The sequence below is a fragment of the Canis aureus genome, chromosome 26 (genome assembly GCF_053574225.1).
Source record: "Canis aureus isolate CA01 chromosome 26, VMU_Caureus_v.1.0, whole genome shotgun sequence".
Lineage (NCBI taxonomy): Eukaryota > Metazoa > Chordata > Mammalia > Carnivora > Canidae > Canis > Canis aureus.
Genome location: NC_135636.1, coordinates 35,858,384 through 35,883,819, shown reverse-complemented (window position 1 = coordinate 35,883,819; position 25,436 = coordinate 35,858,384). Strand labels below are relative to the sequence as shown.

General features: G+C 42.0%; 1 protein-coding gene across 13 annotated transcripts in view; it reads left to right on the top strand.

Annotated features, from left to right (window-relative positions):
* PTPRT (protein tyrosine phosphatase receptor type T) overlaps window positions 1-25,436 on the top strand; it is a 1,037,422-nt gene that overhangs the window by 647,999 nt on the left and 363,987 nt on the right. For all 13 annotated transcript variants that reach the window (XM_077873195.1, XM_077873196.1, XM_077873193.1 and 10 more), the window contains exon 9: window positions 7,330-7,439. In XM_077873195.1, coding sequence (XP_077729321.1) covers window positions 7,330-7,439 — 110 coding nt within the window. The remainder of the gene's footprint in view (window positions 1-7,329; window positions 7,440-25,436) is intronic.

Genomic DNA, 25,436 nt, shown 5'->3' with positions numbered 1-25,436 from the left:
GAATAAGTATGTGGTATGTTTTTAAAGATACTATTTTCAGCAGCAATAAAAATATAGGGTAGTTAGGAATGAACCTCATGTAAGATTTCAAGATGTAGAGTATATGTAAGAGTATAAAGAATGGAAAGAGATTAAAACAGACCTAAATGAGAGATATGCCATGTTTATGAGTGAGAAAACCCAATATTATCAAGACATGATAGAGAAAGACATAAATTAATCCCATTTGATCTATAATTCATGCAAATCCAATATAGAAACAAGATATTTTTCAAAAAGGTTCAAAGTCATCCTAAAATGTATATGCCAGAGAAAAGGCAAGAATAGCTAAGACAGTCCTGAGCACAAAGTACAAAGTTGCAGGCCACGTTCTACCAGATATCAAGAGTCATGAATCTTTATTTCTTAGGAAGATGTGATATTGATAGGGGGATAGTCTAGTAGAGCAAGTGAACAAAACAGAACTTAGAAATAGATCCATATATATGTGGAAATGTGATGGAAGGCAAAGGTAGCATAGCAGATGAGTTGAGTAAATAAATTTTTCTTTGTTGTTAAGTGGTGGTAGAATAAGGAGAAGAATTGAAATTGGATCCCTGCCTCACACTATACATGAAGACTCAATTACAAATGAGTTGAAGACATTTTACAGAAGTCAGAACTTTAAAATTATTTGAAGATAATTTAAGAAAATATTCCTATGATCTAAGAGAAAGTAGTTCTTTTCTTTCATTTTTTAAAACATTTTATTTTTTTTTATTTGAGAGAGGGAGAGACAGAGATAGCAAGGAGAACACAAACAAGGGGAGCAGCAGAGGGAGAGGGAGAGGCAGGCTCCTCGCTGAGCAGGGAGCTTGATGTGGGGCTCGACCCCAGGACCCTAGGATCATGACCTGAGTTGAAGGCAGATGCTTAACTGACTGAACCACCCCGGCACCCCATCATCTTAACCATTTTCAAGTGCACAGTCCAATAGTCTTAAGTATATCCACATATTCTTGAAAATATTTTTGTGCAGACCATCAGAAAGTAATTTTTTTTAAAGATTTTATTTATTTATTCATGAGAGACACACACAGAGAGAGAGAGAAAGAGAGAGAGAGAGAGGCAGAGACACAGGCAGAGGGAGAAGCAGGCTCCATGCCAGGAGCCTGACGCGGGACTCGATCCTGGGACTCCAGGATCGCGCCCTGGGCCAAAGGCAGGTGCCAAACCGCTGAGCCACCCAGGGATCCCCAGAAAGTAGTTCTTTATAAGATTCTATTGATAGAGTTTATTTTTGTTTGGGTTTATCTGACCTTGAGATAATGATTCAAGTGCACGTAGTTGATTTAGGAAGTGGTCCAGGACACACTGGTAATGAAGAGTGGAAGAGAAGGGAAGGAAGCCAATATTGGTGTGTTACCAAGAAAATTACCTAGTGAGTAACGAGGTTTTGGAATCATGCCATCCCAAGTGTGATCCAGGGACCAGCAGTGACTTATAAGCTCCTCCAGATCCATGACAACATAATTATAGACATAGAGATTAACTATTTTAAAAGGAGGAGTTTGCATTTTTCTGTTTTTAAATTTTGCCTTTTAAATTTTACTTCCCTATTTTTTGTTTTGTATTTTATTATGATAATTATCCACAATGGGTTGAAAATAACAACTACCACCACAACAATAATAGTCACTTTTATTGGAGGTGGTTTGAAAAGTATTAATAGAATACTTTAATAGAATGTTTCAGGTTTAACCCAGTCAAGTGGTGAGGAGATGAGGATACTTGTCCATTAACTTCCTGTCTTTCATTGCTTGAAGGATATTTTAGGGGCATTAAATCTCTGAAACATCTTGTTTTCCCTGGAAAACAAGTGGAGACTTAAGTTTGCATTCATAGCCTTCAGGTAGATTAATAGGTGTTTTGTAGTAAGCATTAGTGCATGGGTAGGGCACCAACATCATCTGCTACTAAGTCTGTCATTTTTCCCCCAGTTTTATTGAGGTACACTTGATAAATAAAATTGCATGTATTTAAGATGTACAACAGCATGATTTAACATACATATACATTATGAAATGATTACTACAATCAAGTTACTAGGTCTTTCCTTCTCCAGAAAAGATCTGATAAATTTGACTACATTAAAATTAAGAACTAATCTTTATCCAAAGGTAGCATAAAGAGAAAGGGAAAACACATGAACTGAGAGATTTTTATAGTACCTGTAGCCAGTAAAAGGATCAGTTACATAAATATATAAAGAACCTCTACAAATCAACAAATCAATAAGAAAATGACAGTAATGTTCAAGAAACATTAAAGATGCTCAACCTCTTTAGCAAATAGCTAAAAAGCAAGTAAAACCTCAGTGAAGTGTTAGTTCATGCTTACTAGATGGTCTAGAATTTTTAAATCTGACAATATGAAGTGTTATAAGGATTTAGACAAGTAGAAGCTATCAGAATATTGCTGGTGGAAGTAAAAATTGTTACCACCACTTTGGAAAACAATTTAACTTTACTCGATAAAGCTGAAGACATTAATACCCTTAGTCTACCTATCTTCTTCCTAGGTTAACCTGAGTGAAATCTTATAAATGTTCAAGAATGTCCAAAAATATAGGAGCTGTGTCCTAAGATAGCTCTTCTGAGAAGTAGTCCTACCATCCATCTATATAGTACATCTCATCCTGTATAGAATGGCAAAATAGGTGTATATTCATAAAATGAGTGAAATAAAACTATATATATCAACATGGATGAATCTCAATGTTGAATGATAAATGCAAATCATATAATACAAATATTGAGTTGCTCGTATGTATAAAGAAAACTAGAAGAAATGAAATTATATATTGTCTTGAGATACATGTATATATTTACAACTCCAAATATAAGAGAATGACTAACAAAATTCGGGGTAGTACATGACTGGGTGTTTTCTATTCTTGAATGAGAGAGAGATAAGTCACCAGTATGGGACACATAGGGTGCTGTAGTGATACAATGATGTTTTATTTCTTAGACGGGATAGTGGGTACATGGGTGTTTACTTTATAATTACTTTATAAACTATACATTTATTACTTGTACTTTTGTCTTTTGATAGATTTCATAATAGTCAAAAGCAATATGCTTTTTAACAGAGCCAAAAATAATATGAACAAAAGCAGTGAAGTCTTAGGACTGCAATTTGTAAGAAATTTTAAAAATGTATTTTTAAGTAAGAAGCATAAAAAGGAGCATTAATAAGTGAGGATTTGTACAGCATTACTGGTGAGAGGACCCATTATAAAAAGGTGTCATTTGCCCCTCAGAGAAGTGAAGAATACAACTGGAATAAAAGTTCTGATGGAACATTTTTGAAGTTTTGTAAAATTCTTCCAAAGTTCTTCTGGAAAAACAAATGGGTAGTGAGAGCCCAGAAGACTTTGCACAAGAAGAATAATAGAAGAAAAGGGCTTGTTCTGTCAACTATTCAAATGTGTTATATGAACACAGCAGAGAGATACTGTCAGAATAAGAGGCCGGGGCTCAGTGAAACAGAACAGGGAGCCACACAACATGTGCCAGCATATAAAATAATTGAACATGCTGGTAAAATAGTGTTTTAAATCACTGGGGAAACTTCTGGCCAGTCAATTAATTGTCTTAAGAAAAGTGTAAAGAACTATAGTTAGATTTCTACTTTGTGCAATGTATAAAATACATCCCAGATGGATTAATGAGTTAGGTTCAAAAAGAAGGTGAGGATAAATCAAGTAGAAGAAAATGCAGATGACTATTCTTCCGATCTGGGGTGAGAAAGAGAATTTGCTCCAAACTGGAATTGAAGGAAGAAAACAGGTGGCCTGAGTGCTGGCAGCTTGATATTCACACTCAACAGCCTCCACTGGATAGACCCTTGTTAAGACTGGCATCTGCGTTTCTCCGTTCAGCTCGGTTGCACCTCTTAAAGCTTCTCGAAATTCCTGCCTGGTGGTAGATGGTTTCACCTTCGCTTGTCAAGAAGACGGAGCCACAAGGATACCCCAACTATCCACTCCAGAGCAGTTGCACATTTTCTTGTCTTCTCTCACAAGAGGAAAGGTGCTTTCTCTCCATCCACAGCTGTTCCTACCTTTTCAGGACAGGACCACTGCCAGTCACTTCCTGTCTCTTTTCTATTCTTTTGACTTTTCAGTTTAGAATTTTTCCTGGTTGCCTACAATCCTGCCATAACTTCTCCTGCCTTTGGGAGGGGCCGCTGCTGGGGTCCACAGCACCCCTGCTCTTCCTGCATCCCTGTCCTTCGTGGTCCAGATTACTGACTTGTTTGGGCATAGTCCCTCACCTTCCACTTTCTCCGCTGTCCACAAGAGGGCTGTGAGGCCAGCTTTCCCCCTAAATTACTCTTGCATAGGTCACAGGTTACCTTGAAGACAATACATTCAGTGGGAAAATTTAAGTTCACAATTCACATGACTACCCAGTCACGTCCATTGCTGTGAACCAAGCCCTTCTAGATCCACCTTCGATTGCTCCCATGACAGCCCACATTCCTGGTTTTCTTATTGCCTCTCTGAACATGGCTTCTCAGTTTCTGTTTCCTTGTTTCCTCCTAACTGTTAACATTGTAGTTCCCTTTGGCTTAATCCTGGACCTGCTTCTTTGGTTCCCCCCTACACAGTCACCCAATCTCATATCTCCAACTGCTACTCGGTGTTGCCATTCGGGTGTCCTATGCACGCCTCAAATGAAGCATCACAAAACTCACCGGCTTCCTTTCCAAAACTAGCCCTCCTATAAGGCTTCCTTTCAAGGAACAGCAGCACTCTGACCCACTCCAGGTATCTAAAACAGATGAGCTGGGGTCTTCCTTGAATCTTTTTTCTGTTGCACTCTTATCCATCACCACCAAATCACATTCGCTCAGCTGCCGCAAGTCTCATGCACCATCTGCCTCTCTTCTATATCCTGGTCACTCCGTCGATGAGTTAACCATCCTTTCTGTCTAGGATGGCCCTACTACTTCCGCTTTTGCACTCACAAAGCAATCCACCACATTCCAACACCTACCCTCTGTACTTTTGGCCTAGGAACTTTTGCTAATCTGTTGACTTTTATCTTCCACTTAGTATCCTAACTTGCTGGACTAGATTCTTTCTGCTTGTTATAATTCTCCTAAAACTTTGTGCTCCTACCTCAAAGTCCTGATATTTGTGGCAAGGATGAACAGATAAGGGAAAGCAATTAGAGATCTGATGACTTAGAAGCTTATACATACCTAAAAGATTCAAGAAGCAGATGAAAAACTGACAAAAATATTTGCAACCCATGCAAAAAAAAGGAAAAAACAGCTTATGTCTTTTAAAAACAGATTATAATTACAAACCCATAAGACAAGATGGACAAAAATGAAGAGCCATAGAGGAAAATGAGAACAGGGTATAAAGAGCATATTCATAAAAGAATCAATGCAAATGTCCAATTAAACTGAAAAAAACCTTCACTCTCCAGTTTTCTAAAAAGGATACACACACATACACTTAATTTTTTAAATAGTCACTGTTGTCAAGGATTGGGAATAGTCATGTTCTTCTGTTGGGGAACTGAGAATGGTATAAACTCTGTGGAAGGCAATCTGACAATATGTGTCAAAAGCCTTAAAAATAATATAGTTCATGTACTTTGGCCCAATAAATTAATTTTCTAAGAATTTACCTTAGGGAGACCAGCAGAGTTTCATGAAAATACTTATTTATAAGAATTCTCATGGCCATGTTACTTATCATCATAAAAAATTCAAACCAATTTTAACGTCCAGTAATAATGGTGACTATAATGGGGCATTAAAATGCGTGGCTCCAAAGAACATTTAAGGATCTTTTAAAAACCCATGTTTCATTTAGTGATAAAAGAAGGTCACAACACTCTATGCACAGTAGGAATTCAGTTTTTAAAAATAAAGTATGTATATGCATAGGCATAAAAATACTGGAAAAAATATCTCCAGTTATGAGGATTATGAATGATTTTGTTCTTTTCCTTTTTTTTACCCTTTTTGTATATTCTTAATATTCAACAAATTCTGTGTATCATGTCCATAATGGGAAAAACTAAATATATTTTAATTTAACAATAGGGAACTGATTGCAACATATGGCCAAGGCTATATCGAGAGAGGCATAGCGTGATGATTAAGAGTATATGCTTTGAAGCTCACAGACAGGTGTTCATTTCCCTCTTTACAACTTAAGAGCTGGATGACCTTGAGCAAGTTATTTAATTCTCTTAGCCTCAGTTCCCTTATCAGCACAAAGGAGATAATACATACTGGGCAGAGCTGTTTTGTGGCTTAAACGAAATAATGTATGTAAAATTCTGATCAAAGAGTAAGTGCTTAGTAAAAGTACCTGCTTTTATAATGCCAAAATATAAATAGATCCAGTAATGATTTACATGAATTCATGATTCCCTAGGGGGTTATAACTGAAAGTTTGGAGAATCATTTATTTTATGGTTCAGCATCTTCCAGACTGTCATAATGATGCTGGAATCCAGCAGGAGGACGCTGGCAGGAAAACTGACCTGGTTACAGAAGCAGCCTAGGAAAGGTTTTGCTCATTAGGACACATGCTGGCATGGGTCATTTATTCATCTACTCCACCAACCAGCAAATGGTTATTAAGCATCTACACTGTGCCAGGCATCGGAGGCTCAGCAATGAGACAAACTAGCTGCCTTCTTGCAATGAGACAGACTTCACGTAATTGGTTTGAGATTTCAAGACACATGGATCCTGTTGGATTCAGGAATTAGGAAACTGAGGAATAGTTGGAGACTCCTTCATAGTTGGAGACAACTTGGCAGGGTCAGGGGAATGGTAGTGAAGCTCACTTTACATTCTTCAGTTACCAATCCTAAGGCAAGAGTGTAATTCTAGACCCCCACCTGCTCAGAATGCTGAGGCTTTCTGGTGTCCTCCCTACATTGATCAGCTTAATTCAAGAACAGACTTGCTCAGTCTACAGAGAAGAAGCCATTGGCTATCCAGGAGAGCAAGGTTAGGGGTTAGCAAGCTATGGCCCATAGGTCAACACCAGCCTACTGCCTTTTTTTATAAATAAAGTTGTTTTGGAAAGCAGCCATGCCCATTTGTTTATGGATTGTCTGCGGCTGTTTTTGTGCTACAAGCACAAAGCTGAGCAGTTGCAGTAGGTACTGCATGGCCCACAACACCTAAAGTATTCACCGTCTGAGCCTTTATAGGAGAGCTTGATCAACTGCTGTTCTAGGGCAACAGGGCTGGGGGAATGGGATGGAAGGTGACATCAGCTTCTTAACTTTTTCCCTTCTGTAGTTCCAGGAGCTGTGCCCCTAGAATCCATCCAAGGAGGGCCCTTTGAGGAGAAGATCTACATCCAGTGGAAACCTCCCAATGAAACTAATGGGGTCATCACACTCTATGAGGTAAGAGGACCCTTTCACTGTTATCACTTGGCTTGGCTTTATTCAGTTTACTTCAGCCTGAAGTTGGCGAATTCCTGCTGTGGTCAGAGCTCCATTGAGGGCATGAAGGTGAGTGAGAGACACAACTTACCCAGAGTTTCCAACAGTGCGGCTGGGAAGAAAACACAAGGGCATACAGCTAAGCTGCTTGACAAGCCTCAGTGATGAAGAAAACTGGACAATCCCACACATTGAAGTGATTAGCAATCTCTTGAGAAAGGAACTGGCACACAGGGAGGCAGACTGTCCCAGCACAGCCAAGAAGATCCTCACCTGGCAAACAGTTGTGATAGTTCAGTTTATCTGAAAAACCATAATACTCACTTGATGCCCCTCCTACACCTGTCAGTTTCAGGGCTTCCAAGCAAATCCCAGTGTCATTCTCTGACCCTGGGGTGGCATGATTCTTGAGCCTTGATATCATTGTGTGGCCACAGCATATTTTATTGCTACTCGGGTAATGGCATCAGAAAGCCCTCCCACCCTACCCCATCCCCAACCACGCATTAGCAGGGCCTTGTCATATCAGAGGTGGAACCTCCTCAGGTAGGAAGGTATCCATCCAGCCGACACAGCGTGAAACTGAAAACTTTGAGACTTAAAGTGTGTAGAAGTCCATTGTAAAACAAACACAAACAACCTTCGATAAGGCTGAGAGAGCTGAATTCTAGTACTGAGATGTGGTCAGAGGTGACTCTTGTCCCACCCCACATATTTTGAGACCCCTGGAGACTGTGGCATGCCGGAGAGCACAGGAGTGCAGAGGGAAGAGCAGGAAGCTGACGCTGCAGGGATGGAGACCAGTGTCCTGGCAGTGACGCCAAGATCTCCCGTGACCTCTGGCAGCTACTCTGCTCTCTGGGCAGCTTCCTCCCTTGTAAAGTGGGAGTAGGAGGGGTAGGGTTCCTCCAAAGACTGTAAGGCGGCAACAGTTCCAAGCATCCTCAGGCTAGAATGCACCACAGACCCAGAGGGCTCAAGCAGAAAGGTACTGAGAGGTACTGTGAGCTGGGGATGAATATCCCCACATAAGGGAGGAAAGCTAAAGAGTATTGGTGAGAGAGAAATATTTAGGATGAATTTGGTAGATGCAAGAGCTCTCTAGAGAGATCTGGAAGGACTTCAGAGCTCTCCAAGGAAGGAGAAAACTACCCATCATGTACATCTTCAGAAAATGCCTTGACTCACCACATCTAGCATCCCTTAAAAGGAAAGCTGTCTCATGCTCCATCTTGGGCCACATGGTTGGGAGAGGCTTCCTTCCTGGCAAACCTGCCAGAGGAGGGGAGGGACCATGTCGACCTTGCCCAAGACATGTTTGTTCAGTAGTACCTCACTGGGGAAGAGAGGGCTGGAAACCCATTTCAATCTACGGGTCCTTCTTTGTGAAGCAGATGCTACAATCATACACACACACATGCACACACGAAACAGACATTTCCTGTGTGTGGCAACCTGCTCTCTGTAAAGCTGAGAGCAGGGACCCAGAATTTAAGGTCTTTGGTACTATTACGTAAATGGCTCTCTATGCCAGATGTTCCAGATTTTTGGAATTCACAGGCCAGTAACATCTTGAATGGTTTGGAGGACCAACATATAGTTCTTTACCATTTTTTATTAACATCATTTCATAAAAGACATAATTTCAAAAATATAGAAAGGACATAATTTAAGAATAAAAGGCAGTCCTTCAAATTGAATAAATTTGGCTTTATGAATAACTCATGAGTCTCCTTATTTTTTCTCTTTTAGCCTTGAATTGAGGACAGCTCTGTCCTGAAAAGGCCCTGGTGCTTGTACCTAGCTGTACTTGAAACCACTGGGCTGGGCCATGTGGCAGGGGGACTCCTGTCCTTGCACAGACCAACTCCTTCCTTGGGAGCAATATACTTCTTGCTCTAATGGGACGGACCCTCGCTGGGCTAGGAAACCCACTCATGCTGTTCTATAAGAAGAAGAGAGGAATGGGTGGAGAGAGGGAGCAAGGGAGCAATCCCAGCTGTGAGCGGCATGCTGTGTTTGAGCCACAGCTCCTTGACTTGAGGCCTCAGTACGTGGCACACTCTCTGGAGCTCTGGTCACCAAGGTGGGCATAGCCTGGCACAGAGCACCCTTCTCACTCATGCGTGAACCCTTAACCTTATAGGTTTCCAAAGACCACTTGAAGAGATGCTGGCATGTCTGTGGTAGGCTGTCCTGGGCACAGCTCAGGCAAGACAACTTCAGGCAGCTTCTTGGCTGCTCTCTGGGCTGTGATTACAGAGAACCAGCGATGGAAGGCTGCACCTGTCTGACTTGTGTGTGACTGCTGGAAGTCACCTTTCAGGAATATGCTAAAATGTCTTGGATGTTGCCGTGAAGGGAGCCAAGGAGGTTGTGGGCTGAGGTCATTGTATTTTGAGCATAAACGTGGCTGTGACCATGTGCATCGAAAGCTAGTGGGGTCTCAAAAGGTAAGAATGCTGGCATTTGAAGTTGGACAGCCTAGTTCTGAACCCTAGCTCTGTCAGAGTTATTTGCTGTGTGACTGTGGCTACATCAAGTAGCCTCTCATTTATCTTCATTTATAAACATAGATAGATGTTTAACGTTATGCTTGGCATTTAGAAATAGCACCAATAAATGCTAGCTCTCACAGTGCATAAAGATATGGAAATTGAAACTTAGAGGGGTCAAGTGTGAAGACCAGGTCATATAGCTGAGGTGGCAGTTTGTAGGTCCTGAATTCAGGTGTGGATGCCTTTGGCCCTCACTCTGTGTGGTCCACGCATTGGCGTACAACCTGGGAGCTGGTTAGAAACACAGCATCTCAGACCCCACCAGACCTTCTGAATCAGAGTTTCTATGTGAACAAGATTTCTGGGTAACTGACATGGGCATGAAAGTTGGAGAAACACTGCTCTAGACCACACTACTCTTTAGAAAATCTCAGCAATGGATACGAAGATTTGTCCTCCTGAGCAGAGAGACGGGGAGTCCCTTCCATGCTGGGCTCAACCCATTCCTGCCCCAGATCATAAGCGGGAGACCTTGCTTTTAAAGACATTTATAACAGAGTATGTGTTTATGAGGCAATTTCCAAATTTAATTAGATGAAACCAATTTGATTTTTAAAATTAGGTTCTGGTTGTAATTTCTAGAGAGGAACCCATAAATTACAAATCACCGTCTTCTGGTCTCAAATAGTATATTTTGTGAAAAAGAAAAATAGGATAACACAACTAGAAGAGAAGCCTAGGATTCTCTGCACCTTCCTATATATGACCTTGGTCTTGGCAAAGTCAAAAGCCAAGAAAAGGGGCAGTGCATGTAGTAAAGGAGGGTTATGACTATGTAAATATTGTGAATACTATTCAGTGCATAGGTTCAAGTAAATTTAAAAATTAAATTTCCTTCCCCATGAGTGTAAGTCACAAGCTCTGTGTCCATCCTTGGACAGTTCTGTCAAATCTCAGTGGCTTTGATTATGTCTCATTCTGTCTCTGGGTTTACATCCCCTCTTTGTAATGTGAAGGTGTCAGATTATTCTGGGCTTCAACTGGTTAAGAATGAGAAAAACAGGTCCATGTCAAACCCACAAAATCAAAGGTTTATACCTCATTGTGGAGTTGCTCTGCTATTGAAACTTTGCCTGTGGCCAGAGCCTTTGAGCACAAAGCAGTGATGACACTTGAAGAAAAACAGCTAGTGCAAAGGCCCTGGGGTAGGAATGACTTTGGCATGTTTAACAAATAGGAAGAAGGTCAAAGTGACTAAAGCTTCATGAGCACGGAGGATGATGATGAGACCATGTGGGAAGTGTGGGGGCAGGGGCAGGTTGCTCAAGGCTTCTAGAGTTTGTGCTTTATCCTGAGAGAAATAGAAAGCCCTAGGAGAATTTTAAGTAGAAGAATGAAAGAATCAGATTTATATTTTTTAAAAGACCACTCGGCTTTTATATGGTTAATGAGCTGTGGGTACACAAGCATCTTGGAAACGTCTGGAAAATGTGCCAGAGGCAAGGACATTTCCATCACTTATGGTATTGCAATGAGGGCTCAGCTATTTATCAGAAGAATTTGTACCCAGGTGGAAGATGTGAAAGCTTTGTCACAACTGCGTCTTTCCTGCTGCTAACCTGGACTTTGAGGCCTTTCTTTCAGTTAGGAGTTCTTATCTTGAGGAGTTCCCTAGAGCCATGGACTGTGAGACCCTAGGCCTTCCTTCCCTAAGGAACAGGAGCCTACCCCTGACCCTAATGCCACCCTAGGGCTGTGAAACAGTCTAATTCTCCAGCAGTTATGACCTCTCTCCCTGCCCGCTAAAGGGGGAGCTCAGAGTGCTCATCAGAGTCCACTGAAGCCCATCTCGCTGTCATTGTGATGTGAGGCATTAGGATGAATTAGACCATGGCCTCAGATCTTTGGGGATTCGTAATTTGGTGTGACATACAGTGTGCGCTTCTGTGATCAGTTTCCTACCAGAGTGACACATGGTGCTCAGAGTTAGGCAATGTCAGAGGCCTCATATCCACAAACCAGCAGATCAACCTCAGACATGCGGAAGTTCAGACCCCACCCCAGACCCACTGAACCAGCTTCTGTATTTTAACAAGATCTCCAGATGATGCATGTACGTATACAAGTGTGAGAAGCACTGGCCTAAGACATTTTACAAGTTCACAGCCTGGACGCAGGAAGTTCTCTGCTCGATGAGAACACTGCAGACCTTCTGTGTGGCCTTTGAATGAACTGAGTAATATCCCTGCTCACATGGAACTGAAGGGCCAAGTAGCTTCATTGGGGATGTGGAAACAAGCCGTTCCCATAGAGTTTTCCAGAGCCCTGCTTGAGTTTGAATGAGATACCAGGGTTCCCCTATCCAGGGCCTGCGTGCGAAGGTTGGCGTGACCTCTCCCACTCCGACTCAGCTCTTGTGAGCAACACAACTCACCCAGAACAGACCGTCACAACTGCAGACAGGCGCTTATAGCCAGAATGAGGTCACAGAGGAGACAATCCAGCCAGTTGTTTAAAAACTCTTCAATAAAATCATTCAGAAGCAAGCTGTTCGGAGTTCATGAAAAACAGTAATCAATACGCGTTTCAATTCAATTAATTGTTCTCGTCTCTGTCCAAAAATAAAAACCACACAGTGTGAGGGAATTGGGCCAGAAGATGTTACACTAGCAACTGGGTTAACGAAGTGTGAAAATATTTAAAATTCAGACACGTGAAGCTTCCCAATAAGCCTTGCCATTGAGCACTCAGAATCACCAAGTTTCTAATTACAGTGTATAAATCTGAGAAGCTTAAAGGGAATGAGAGGACCCTAATGAGGCAGGAATGGGTGTCTTGATTATGCTAGAGTTGATTGACATTTATCTTGCAAGCTATTCTAGGCGCCTAGCGTTCAGAGTTAAATAAAACACAGACTTCGCCTCAGTAAAACAAGGCGGCATTCCCGAGTGGGAGCGCTTTGAAAAGGTACGATAGGTCAGAGGGTTGTCAATATTTTTCCAGCGTACAGATGGTTGGATTTGATCTGAGCAAAAAGCATGAGCCCCAGAAATCCACGTTCCATCTGAGCCGAGCACATCACAAGGAAGCTGAGACTGGGAGGTGCTCTGCATGGGCTTGGAGCAGGCATCCCGGGATGGAGAGGGGGCCGGCTGAGTGCAGGGGCTCCTGAGCAAACTCTCGCAGACCGACGCCCGTAGGAGCTGCTGACTCAGTTTGGATGTTCAGGCACACCTTCCTCCTGTCCCCTGGCTTGGCCGCAGTGGCCTCTTCGGGCTCACTCTCCCCAGACAGGCACAGGGCTCTGGTCCGCAGAGGGACAGTGGGGGGCGATGGAATGCGGCCCTGATGAGCTGGAGGGGGATATAGGAGGAAGTGACTAACGCAGCCCAAAGCAAGACTTTGCATAATTCAGGCTGCTTCTACGTTAATGAGGATACACAATTTGCATAATGCGGGTGGTTATTGGGTATAACTTGAGCCAGGCTCCAACTAGGCAAGAAAGCTCTTGTTGCTTTTGAATTGTTTAAGCCAGAAATGTGGGAATCATTCATTCCTCCCCACCTGCCACACATCTCATGCTCTAGAAAGTTTGATTGCTCCTCCTGCCAGAATAGACACAGGTTGGTTCATGTGGTCCCATCTCTACCGCCACCCTGCTCTGAGCACTCATCTGATGCCTGCATCATTTCGGGACCTCTCTATCCATCCCCTGGCCCCCACTCACACTATTCCACTGCATGCTATGGCCAGACAGGGATCTTAGCAGGTAAATCCGGGCATATACCCTTCCTGCTTTGGCTTCGTCTTAACTTTCAACCCTTAATGATCTGGCTTCTGCCTGCCTCTGACTTTATATCCTGCCTCTCTTCCCCTGGCTTTCTGTGTACCAGCCCCTCTAGCCTTTTTTTTTTTTTTAAGATTTTATTTATTCATGAGAGACAGAGAGAGAGAGAAAGAGAGGCAGAGACAGGCAGAGGCAGAAGCAGGTTCCATGCAGGGAGCCCGACGTGGGACTTGATCCCCGGTGTCCAGGATCAGGCCCCGGGCTGAAGGCGGCGCTAAACCACTGAGCCACCCGGGCTGCCCACCCCGCCGCAGCCTTCTGCGATTTTCTCAATCCCACCAAGTTCCCTGCAGCTCACGTGGCTTTGCGAATGCTGTTTCTTCTGCCCAGAGTACATGTCACGTTATAGTTCTCATGACTGGCTCCTTCCTCTTATTCACCTCCAAGAGATGTTTTCCCTCTCCTGTCCACTTCATCTAGCAACTTGCTTATTTCTTTTCTACCATTTTCAGTCTGAACTCCCGCTGTTTGTGTGCTTTAGTATCATCTCTTGGACCCTTAGGCTCCTAAGGGCATGGGCCGTGTGATATTTATCTGATGTGCCAACTTAGCTGAGCTGTGGTGCCCAGATAGGAGGTCAATCATTATTCTGGGTATTTTTGTGAGGGCATTTTTGGATAAGATTAACATTTAAGTGGGCGAACTTTGAGTAAAGTAGATGCCTTCCATAGTGTTTGTGGGCCTCATCCAATCAGCTGAAGATCTGAATGGAACAAAAAAAAACCCTGAGCTTTCTTGAGCAAGATGGGATTCTGCTGACAGATGACCTTCAGAATTGAACTGTGTCAATGGCTCTTCCCTTTGGTCTTGAACTGATGCTGGCCATATTTGTTTTTGATTTTCAGTGTGCATTGAGGACCTAAAAGAGAAGGTTGCACATAGTATGTGCTCAATAAACACTCCTTGAGCAAATGCGTGAATCTGTGCTTTATCTTAACAAGGAGTAATTGGTGAAAGTTTTGTCTGACAAGTTTAGTGGTTTTCAAGCTTGGCTGAAGATTAGAATCATATCTTGAGACCCCAAAAACATTGATAAATAAATAGGTAGGTAGATATATAAATGGATGGATGGAGGATGGATGGATGCCTGGATCTCATTGCAGTCCAAATAAATCTGAATCTCTGGGCAAGTGTTTATCCATGTGGGTTTTTTTTTTTTTAAGTTCCTCAGGAAATTCTAATGTACATCCAGGGTTGGGGGAAAATACTACATAAAATGAATCCAGTAAATTCACCCTGGTATGTTATCCTACCCAAATACCAGCTAAATAAAGTCTTGACTCTAGCCTTCCCTCCTCTTCATTCCACTCTGCCAGAATCCAGCATTACCTAATGTTATAGCCATATCACCCATACACAGATAGGTGCTAGGTAGTAATTATTTTAAGGCTTGAATTCAAGAAGAACCATGGCCTTTTTTCCTCAAAATTGCTAAACAGTTTGTGGAGTAACTGAAGGCACATAGGGCCTTACCAGTTTGTCAGTATCCCCTTGCATCTTAGCAAGGCTGGCTTGCAATTCTGATGCTGGAGCCCAGCGCAGAGCTTACCCTATGAATGTCCCCTCCCCTGGACAGGAGAAATTAGTTCTGTTGTTTACTTGTAAGATTAAAAAAGACATATGTACACACAAAACTCAGCAAATCTGCCCAGAGGGCTCCTTTTAGATCTTAAGTCAGGGCCCTGGGATGTCTAGGAGCCATTTTTTTCCTAACCCTTAGCCCATCACTCAATAGGATATTGCTCTTCCAGAGATTTGAAAACCGCAGGCATCCCTGGGTAGATGCCATACACAGGTCTGCTGGGCTGACAGGCAGGTTGACAGGTGTCTCAATAGAAACGGCTATGGGTTGAAAAGAATGATTTCTGGCACTCCGAGTCTGGAAGGGAAGGAAGTTGTGTTCTGATGTGAGTAAGTTACATTTATGTAAGTAAGACCATTAGAGCTGCCTGTCATCCACTTACGGAATATCAGGAAAGCCTGTATAATTGCCTTAGGGTGTTTCTTTTTTTCTGTTACAACTTGTGTGTTTGTGGAGGAGCCAGGTAGTGTGATAGTAGGGCATCAACAGATGCATAGCATTTGTTACCTAAAATGGGAAATCATGTTCTCCTGGCAAATAGGAAGGCTTTCCAATAAACATTAATCATCAGTTTAGCTCTAAGAAAACAGTAGAAGTCGCTGCATAGAGAATATTCGCAGAGTGTGCACGTGTGGATGAGTATATTGTCTTGGCATGTGCACGTACAAGCATGTATGTGTGGGAGTTTATATGGTTGCACACTGGTACATGTATGCACATATGTACTTACATGTTCCTGTGTGTGTGTGTGTGTGTGTGAGAGAGAGAGAGAGAGAGAGAGAGATGCTATATATGCTCAATTGCATCCTCAGAATTGCCCTGTTTCTTTGGAGAGTTAACTATGTAGGAGACACCAGAGACACAGGGCTCTCTATCTGTCTTCCCCCAGACTGGAGGAGCTCCGGTCACCTCCTATCCATGCCATAGGAATGTCATAGTAAAAGCTCCCTGGTATTTCCGTAGGCTCTCCACTGTTTCCCATGCCCTCTGCCATCATTCCTCTCTTAAAGAAAATTCTGAATTTAAAAAAAAAAAAGAATCTACAGGTTAAACCTGGCATTTACCCTTGTCCTAGGAGAGTAGAGGGAAGAAATGACAAGGTAGTTCTGCATTTGGCAGAGCACAGGCTCTCCTTCATGTTTCTTACATGGCAGGAAAACTGTGTTTTGATGCATTGGGCACCCAGAGGACCTTGAGAGGAACAGCTGTACACACAGCCACGTGCTTGGAAATGGAACCCTCTCTTTGGCTACGTGGTCTTTTCAGTAAGCTGTGCCCAGCGGCGGTGTCTCAGCTGCCAAGAGCCTCTTTAAACATCGCAAGCTGTTCTCTTTTCATCTCAGATGTTTTAGCATGTTTCTCCTTTTGGAATTCCACCTGGACTGGGCAACGAGGCATGGACTTGCTGCTTTTAACTGGCCGACTCTTTCACTTCTGTTCTAGCCAGAGCAGCCCCGTGTTTGGGACCCTCATGAAGCGTGATTGCAAGTTCTCATCTATCATCAGGACATCGGAGGCTTCCTACTGGAAAATCTGGAGGCTGAATTCAAATCTGTGAATCAGAGATTATCCTTTCATTGGCCTCAGGAGGTTAGCCAATGGCTCTCCTCCCCTCACTCTGAGCTACTTTTTCTTCACGCTTCATTAAGAGAAAAATAGTTCATTAAAACTTAGCATCCAAGAATGGAGCTTTGGCCTCCATCACTGTACACTCAGTATGTGCATGCATACATACAGCACACACACATGCATGCATGCAAGTGGGCACACATGCACACATACACACCTGGTCTCCTTCCAACCCCTTCAGAATGTATGTCATAAAAATGGTCACTGCTGTCTTCGTCTTCTTTTTATTTTGTGTATTTTTTAGCATGCTCATGTCACTTCAAATCAAATAGTAAATTACGCAATTGGGAAATTTAAGCCTGACTTTTAGTTTGCCATGGTCAAGTAATGTGTTTGAGTGAGTCCCTTTCCCCTCCCTGGGCCTTGGCTTTTATCTCTAAGACCTGGGAGAATTGGACCAGATAGCTTCAAAGGATCCTTCCTGCTCTGGCCTACCTCTTGGATGCCCAGAATTGAATTATTATTACTTCTAGTTTCATCAAACACTTTCCTCACTGGTCTGTAGATGACCTTCTTTGGTGCTTCTTTGTTAATCCATTTTTGGAATAACATATCAGCTCCCAAGGCAACCAGAACTTTGACAGTATCTTATATCTACTTATGAGCTCTTTTCATTTCAACCTCCTGACTCTCTCTGCTATCCTGAATCTTGTATATAATTCCCTTTTATATAGTTTTACACATACTTGTATGTGTTCCTTAAAGGATATTATTTTGCTTTATTAGTCTCTTAACTTGAATAAAAAATTATGTATAACAATCTATTTAATTATATAAACATTATCTTTTATTCAAGTTAAGAGACTAATAAAGCAAATTATAAATTGTATATAATTTTTTGAAACATTTCAACTCTATATTATATTGCCAACGGTCATTCCTATTGATGAGTGCAGCCTAGCACATTCATCTTGACTGATGTTTAATGTTCCATTGTGTGAAGATATCATAATGCATTGTCAGATAGCCTTTGATAGGCATTTGGGATTGCTTCCAGATGTTACCTTTGTCAACAGTGATGATGAGCATCCTTGAGCATATCTCCTATTGTATATGTGTAAGATTTTTCTCTTGAGTTTATATCCAAAGTAGTGTCACCAACGTATATTCATGGCAGCAAAGTATAGGTGCTCCTAGGATTCCAAATCCTCTCCAATATTTGGTATTGTCAGGATTACTAATTTTGGACAGTTAAATAAGTATAAAATGGTATTTCATTATTGTATTCTGTATTCCCTGGATTATTAAAAAGGTTGAGTATATTTTTGTATATTTGTTACTCATTTATATTTCCTTTTCTTTGGGATACCTATTCATGTCTCTTGCCCAATTCTTATTGGATTATCTGTTTTATTATTGATATGTAGTAGTCCTTTATTTATTTATGATACTACTTTGTCAGTTACAAATGTAGCTTGCCATTTTTTGCTTCCTGTAAAGTATCATTTGATAACGAAAGCCCTTAATTATATAATGTGGTCAATTTTATCAGTCTTTACACATTTAGTTAGCACATTCTGTGTCCTTCAAAAGCTTTTCTCTAAACCAAGGTGACAAAGATGATTCCCTATATTCCTACTAACAGGTGTATAGTTTTTCTCTCTGAATTTGAGTCTTTGGTCTATCTGCAGTTAATTTTTGTGTATGGCATGAGATGGGGTGCAAAATTCATTTTTTTTCTGTATAGATAAGCACTTTTTCGAGGTCCTTTTGAAAATTGCCCCTCTTTTTCTGTGATCCACCCAGCCTTATCTGACATAGGCCAGAATTCCTTACATGCATTAATTAGTTCCTGAGCTCCCTGTCCATGGGAGAACCACACATCACAATCACACACAGTCATAATTATGATAGTTCACACATAATTTTGATTTCTGACAGAGCTCTTTCCTCCTCGTCCTTCTTCATAAACATCTTGATAATTCCTGCCCTTGGCTCTTTCATTTTATAATCCACTCACCAAATTTAATGAAAACCCCTGTGGTAGTTTTAGTGAGAATTGCATTGAACATATAGAACATCATGGGTGGTAGTTGACATCTTTACAATATTAAATCTCTCTATATTTATTTAAGTTTTCTTTAATGTCTCCCAAGGTTTTATTACTTTACCCACAGAGAATAATGCATTTCACATAAAATCCAAACTACCCACTTGGGTCTCAAAGACCTTCTAACTTGCATTTTCTTTTTCTCTCATCTCACTGGGCACCTTTTATGTCCTCCAAATGCCATGTTCCCTCCTACCTCCTACTATGTATATGGAGTTCTCAGCTGACAAGACGCTCTTCCACCTCCTTTCCTGTGACTAACCCATTCTCATTTGACAGGGATCAATATGTATACTACTTCCTCAGAAAGGCCCTTCCTCACAGTCTTACTTAAGTAGGACTCCACCCATTCACCATTGTTCTCTAACACTACCTCCATGTTCTGAAAACAGGTATCACAGTTTGTAAGTACCGTATATTTATTTATAAATTGTGCCTTCCTACATTGTAAGTGTCATGAAGGCAGGAATCACATCTATATTGCTCACTACTGGAGAACTCAATCCTGTAGCAGTGCCTGGAAATCAGTAGTCACTCAAAACCTTTTTTTTTTTTTTTAAATAAATAAAGGTTGGAGAGGTTCCTTTTGATGGCTAAGATACAGTGATGATTAAGAGTAACTCTTGGCCTCAGTCAACTGACAGATATAACCTGATATGGCCATATAAAATTGTAAGATTTTTGTCCCAAGCCCTATAATAATCTTTACTGGATTACACAAGCTTCCAGGGCCAGTGAGTTTACATTTAACACATAGAGCTCCACTTCCAATAGGTAAATTTGTCAAGGTGAGGGAATTTTTTTTTTTTTTTTTTTTTTTTTTTTTTGCAGCTACATCTCAAGTACCTAGAACAGCACCTGGCATAAAGTAGGCACTCCATAAATAGTTGTTGAATGAATAAAACTATACTAAAAACTTGAATCAAAGTGAAGAGAACATACTTAAATATCTACTTCTTTATGATGGCCGGATTTTTTTTTTTTTTTTAAGAATGTATTCTTTCTTGATGTTAGTGATGTTGTAACATTACATGATGTTAGGGGGATGGAGAGAAGAAAATAACCCCATTCCCATGCCCTCATACACCAACCATGTCACATAGGTTTATTTTTTTTTTCTAGGCTTTCTGCAGTTATATCTTTTCCATGATTATGACCACATTGCAGAATTTGGGTTTTTGCTATGTCAAACATTTTCCAATTTCAGTGTAATCTACTTAACTATCCAATTTAATGACTTTATGATCCCCTGAGTAGAGAGGCTGTATTTTGCTTTCTATTCATTCTATCATGGGGTGTGTTGACTGATCTGCCTAGAATGTAAGACGGAATTTTGGGGATATGATAAAAATGACCTGGATCTTTTTAAACAGCTGGTTAGCAAAATTTGAACTTCTGCTTTCCTTTTCCTTCTCAGTAGATTTGTCAGTAGCAAGCAGAGGCATTCACATGCCTTCCATTGATTGTAGAAATGTGCTCAAAGTAATAGCCCTCTTCATTCAATAGGAATGGATCTAAGAGAGGCGAGTAGAATAATATGCACACATTTGAATGGAAATCTATAAACCCGAAGTTAGAGGGGGTAGTTCTATTTTCCTTCTTGTTTTAAAATTTAAGTCTCCATTTGCTTATTTCCTAACAAACTGGGGCGAATGTGAGGTGTGTGTTTGCCCCCATCCCTCCCTAATACCATTCCTGTGGCAGATATTAATAAACAATCAGGCCACACTCTTGCCTTGAACCTTAACATGGCCTCAGGATCCCTCCCTCAGAGCACTCTAGGTGGTTGTCATGATGTCATCGAGATGTTTAACCACCCTCTTTGTCCTTTCTCACCCTCTATGTGAATGTACAGTCTGTAGTTCTGGAAGGCAGTTCTTTTTAATGATGGTACTACTTTAGGATAAGGCACCTTCCTTCTGAGTAAGATGCCAGAGGGGAGAACTCAACACTGCAACAACTCATCTAGAGTGTTTTCACAATTCTGACCAAAACACAGAGCCACAGGGGGACAGGAGCATGCGTGGTGGTTTCAAGACTGTTTGGAACTTCCCTTAAGGACCTTATATGTACAGTCTGTTCTTTGCAGTCCTCACCAACACATGTATTCTGTAATCTCAGCCTTCCTCAGCCAATTCTTATAACAGTATTACAGGAAGTTTGGGTATCAGAGAAAAAAATAAAATCTTGTATAATCTCTTCCTCTACCACAATTATTTTTCTTGTATTTTCTCTTTGGTATGCATACATCTCTTACCTAACTATAATTACATAAAATTTGCTGTCGTAATTTTTCATTAAGCATTTTATCACAATCATGATGCTTTTATAGCATCATAGAAACAGTTTATTCTTTTAATGACTGCATAATTTCCCATTGAGTGTTTGTACTCTAATTTACTTATACATTCAACTATTGTTTTTCTGTATTTCTTTTTTTTTGTATATGTATATTTTTTGGAGTTTGATTTGCCAGAATCAGAGCATAACACCTAGTGCTCATCCTGTTAAGTGCCCCCCTCAGTGCCCGTCACCCAGTCTCCCCATCCCTCTGCCCACCTCCCCTTCCGCTACCCCTTGTTCGTTTCCCAGAGTTAGGGGTCTCTCATGCTTTGTCACCCTCTCTGATTTTTCCTACTCATTTTCTCTCCTTTCCCCTTTAATCCCTTTCACTATTTTTTATATTTCCTGAATGAATGAGACCATAAAATGTTTGTCCTTCTCCAATTGACTTACTTCACTCAGCATAATACCCTCCAGTTCTATCCACATTGAAGCCAATGGTGGGTATCCGTCGTATTTCTGATAACATGGTAATGAACCTCATGCACAGGATGATGTTGTGTGATGTTAGAAGGAATATGGTCTTCAGATCAGATTGACTTGGATTCAAATCCTGGTTTAAACATTACCTGTTAGATGGAAGACTTTTGGGCAAATTAACTGCTCTGAAATTGAGTTACTTTCTTAACTTTTTTTAAATGCACACAGGAGAAGCAATATTTAAGCCCACAATTCAGGGCTGTTGTAAGAATTAGGTATATGTTGCAGTCCTAGCTAGCCAGTAGCCATTCAGTGTCATGGTTGATTTTCTTCCTCCTCTCTTCCATGTATTTCTGTCTTAGACATTCCCCCACATGAAATTAAAGGGTTGACTAGAATGAACACCTTTGTAATTTGTGATACATTTTACCATATTGTTCTCCAAATATGTGAGAGATTGGACCAGTGTGAGTGTGTGTTTTGAGTCTTGTGCTTTTATGCCAATCACTGTGTCTGAGAAGCAGGCCTTTGGCAGCCCACCAGAGATTTATGTCAGCTTTCATGATACCCTCAGAGCAGGCTGATGTGTGAAGAGCTCATCACACATGTTGGCAGATCCATTTGCACTCTCCAAGGATGTGCCAAAAACACTCTTGCTTCATCAACTCATTGTTCGCTCCCTCTCCCCTTTGCCCTTAAATAGCAAATAAAGTGCCTGGCCTCTGACAATGTCCCAGAAGTCCTGGGGGAGCCCCAAGAACTCGGAACTGGAGGACCCAAAGCTAGGTTGCTATAGGCTCTACCGCGGACCTACTCTGATACCCCACCAGACACGCCCTCCTGTGGCCTCAGTTAGCTAATCTGTGGAAGAGCACTTGGTTGGCCTCAAAGGCTTAACTGCTCAAAATGTGTCCTCCATCATCAGCATCATCTGGGAGCACTCTGGAAATGTGCCACCTCAGGCTTTACCCCAGATCTGCTGAGTCAGGGTTTGCATTGTTACAAAGCCCCAGGTGACTGCAATGCATGTTAAAGATTGACAGGTAGAACACTGAATTATCTTCTGGCCAAGATTTTTTTTTTTTAAAGATTTTACTTATTTATTCATGAGAGACACACACAGAGAGAGGGAGAGGCAGAGACACAGGCAGAGGGAGAAGCAGGCTCCATGCAGGGAGCCTAATGTGGGACTCAATCCCGGGACTCCGGTGCTAAACCACTGAGTCACCCAGGGATCGCGGCCAAGATTTTCTATCCTGCTAGGAACATGGGCTGGGAGCCCCAGTTTTAGAACCATGCTCTCCCTGCACCGTGCCTGTACCATCTTAGCATTTCCCTACCACTGTGTAAGGGTCTGGGTCATAATAACCAGTACCTTCTTCCCTGAGGTGACCAAAGCTATTTTGCTGAAAAACAGATCATACTAGTCATTCTTTTTGTTTAAATCCAGCTGTAGATCACAGTGGCTCTCAAGATAGTTTCTGAACTCCTCTCTATCGTGACCAGCAGGTTCCTCTGTGAATGATTGACCCCTTGCTGGCCTCTCTGGCATCCTCTCCTGGTTTTGTACCCCCCTTCCCAAATCCCAAATCCACAGGCTTTTCTTAATGGCCACACAACACTCCCTATATTCCCATCCTCCCTCTATCTAGGGGCTCCTTCCCAAGCCTCCTTTCTTGCTTTTAAAGCCCGTGTATCCTTCAGCACTCTGAAGGGCTTGAGGATCCTCATGTGGACCTTTGTGGCTCTGGACCACCTGAATTAGAAGTTCCTCCTTATTATGGGATTCTAGCACTTACTGCCCTATACTGTGATCATTTATTAGTGTATCTGTCTACAACGAGGCTTAGAATTCTTAGACTTCCAAGAACACGTTTTGTTCCCTTTTGAGCTCCCAGAACTTGCCGTATGGTAGGGCTTCCTCCTGGTCTCTCCATCCTTCTCTGTCTGCTCTTAGGGATTGAATCACAGACCTCACTGATGTGCCTTGTCTTCTTATCTTTTGTTCAACAGAGGAGTGCTCTGCAGCAGATAGAAGAATGAGGGGAGACAGGAAGGGAGGGGCCATCACTGCTCCATCTCCCTAGAGGAATGTTGCAACTCCTCTCAAGGTGACCTTGCATGTTCTGGAAACTGCTCCCTCCACTCCTCTCCCCCATACTAAATCCCCCCTTCCACTGCACTTTGCCTTGTTTCCTTCACCACACCTACAGTGCAGATAGCTCCTTTATTAAACTTTCCTTGAATTATCTACTTATTTCCTGCTAGGACCCCATTGAGACCCCTGTTATCAGGGCCATGTACCACTCAGAGTGCTTGTCACCACATAATTGACCTCAAGCCTTAAAATCCTTCAAAGTGAGAGTCATTATCTTCATTCAACACTGGGACTTGGAGAGGGGATATAAGTAACTTGCCTAAGGTCACACAACTAGTAAGTGGAAACCTGGACTCCTACAGCGTTGGATTACAAAAACTGCTCACTTAACCACTTAACGATGCAGGCATGGTGCTTTCTCCCGAGGCCTCGATAAATAATCATGGATTGAGTCAGATGTCCGGGTCATGATCAGTCCACCTCACTGCGGTGGTCATGTGCTTGCAGATGGGGCCTCCAGAGGCAGCCTTGGGACAAAATGAGAGACTGAATTCTGGAAACCAGCATGGGCCTGGAAGCCATCTTCAGGTCCTCACTATGTCTTCCCAACCAGAACTATCAAATCCAGGAGGAGTGGCACTCAGTCAGGACAAGGACTAGCCCAGGGAGGCAGGTGGAAGACAACAGGTGGGGCCACATTGGGAGCAGGAGGCTTCGTGGCCCTCAGCAGATGGGGCTTCACCAGCATGATTCTGTTTGCAAAATCCCATTTAGCCTGAACATTTTTGCAGCTGAACAGAGGTGTTCAAAGTCCTGGTCATCCTCTCTTTTGCAACTGAATGGTGTGCATGCCCTGGCAGCTTTGGGAGGGTTCTGACATGAATTTCCAACACAAGTATGCACTGTTGGGTGTGTCACTATCAAAGGAACATTACAGAGAGCAGATTGGCATGATATTTCTCAATAGTGGCAAAATGTCTCCCATTCCAAATTAATTTTGGGAAAAAAAAAAAGACAAAACCTTTTCAAACATCTGCAGAGCGGTGTCAAAATGAGCAGGGCTCCCTATAAATAAACAGGGTGGTTTATGAAGTTTCACATTTTTAAATTAATTTCTATCTTTAAGTAATAAGGGAAGCCTATCCTGGGCCATGAGGTGATGCCTTCTATAGTCAGTGCCCAGAGAGAACCCAGTGACCATGTTCAGTTTGCGGTTTTGGGAGCAAGTCCAGCCTCTAAGCAGTGATTTCCAGTGCTCATGGCAGTGCTTCTCCAACTGGACACCGTTTAATCCCATGGCATGAGGTGTCTGTGGGTTCATGCATGGGGATATAAAGGTTTCTCTGTTTGAAAAACATTAGAGGATGAAAGGCCTTTTCTGTTTACTTTAGTCCTCGGCTTATGTGGTACTTTGTAACCTGAATACATTCTTGCTATATAGTAAGTGCTTAATAGAAGGTTCTAGGAAGGAAGGAGGTGGGGAGGGGAAGA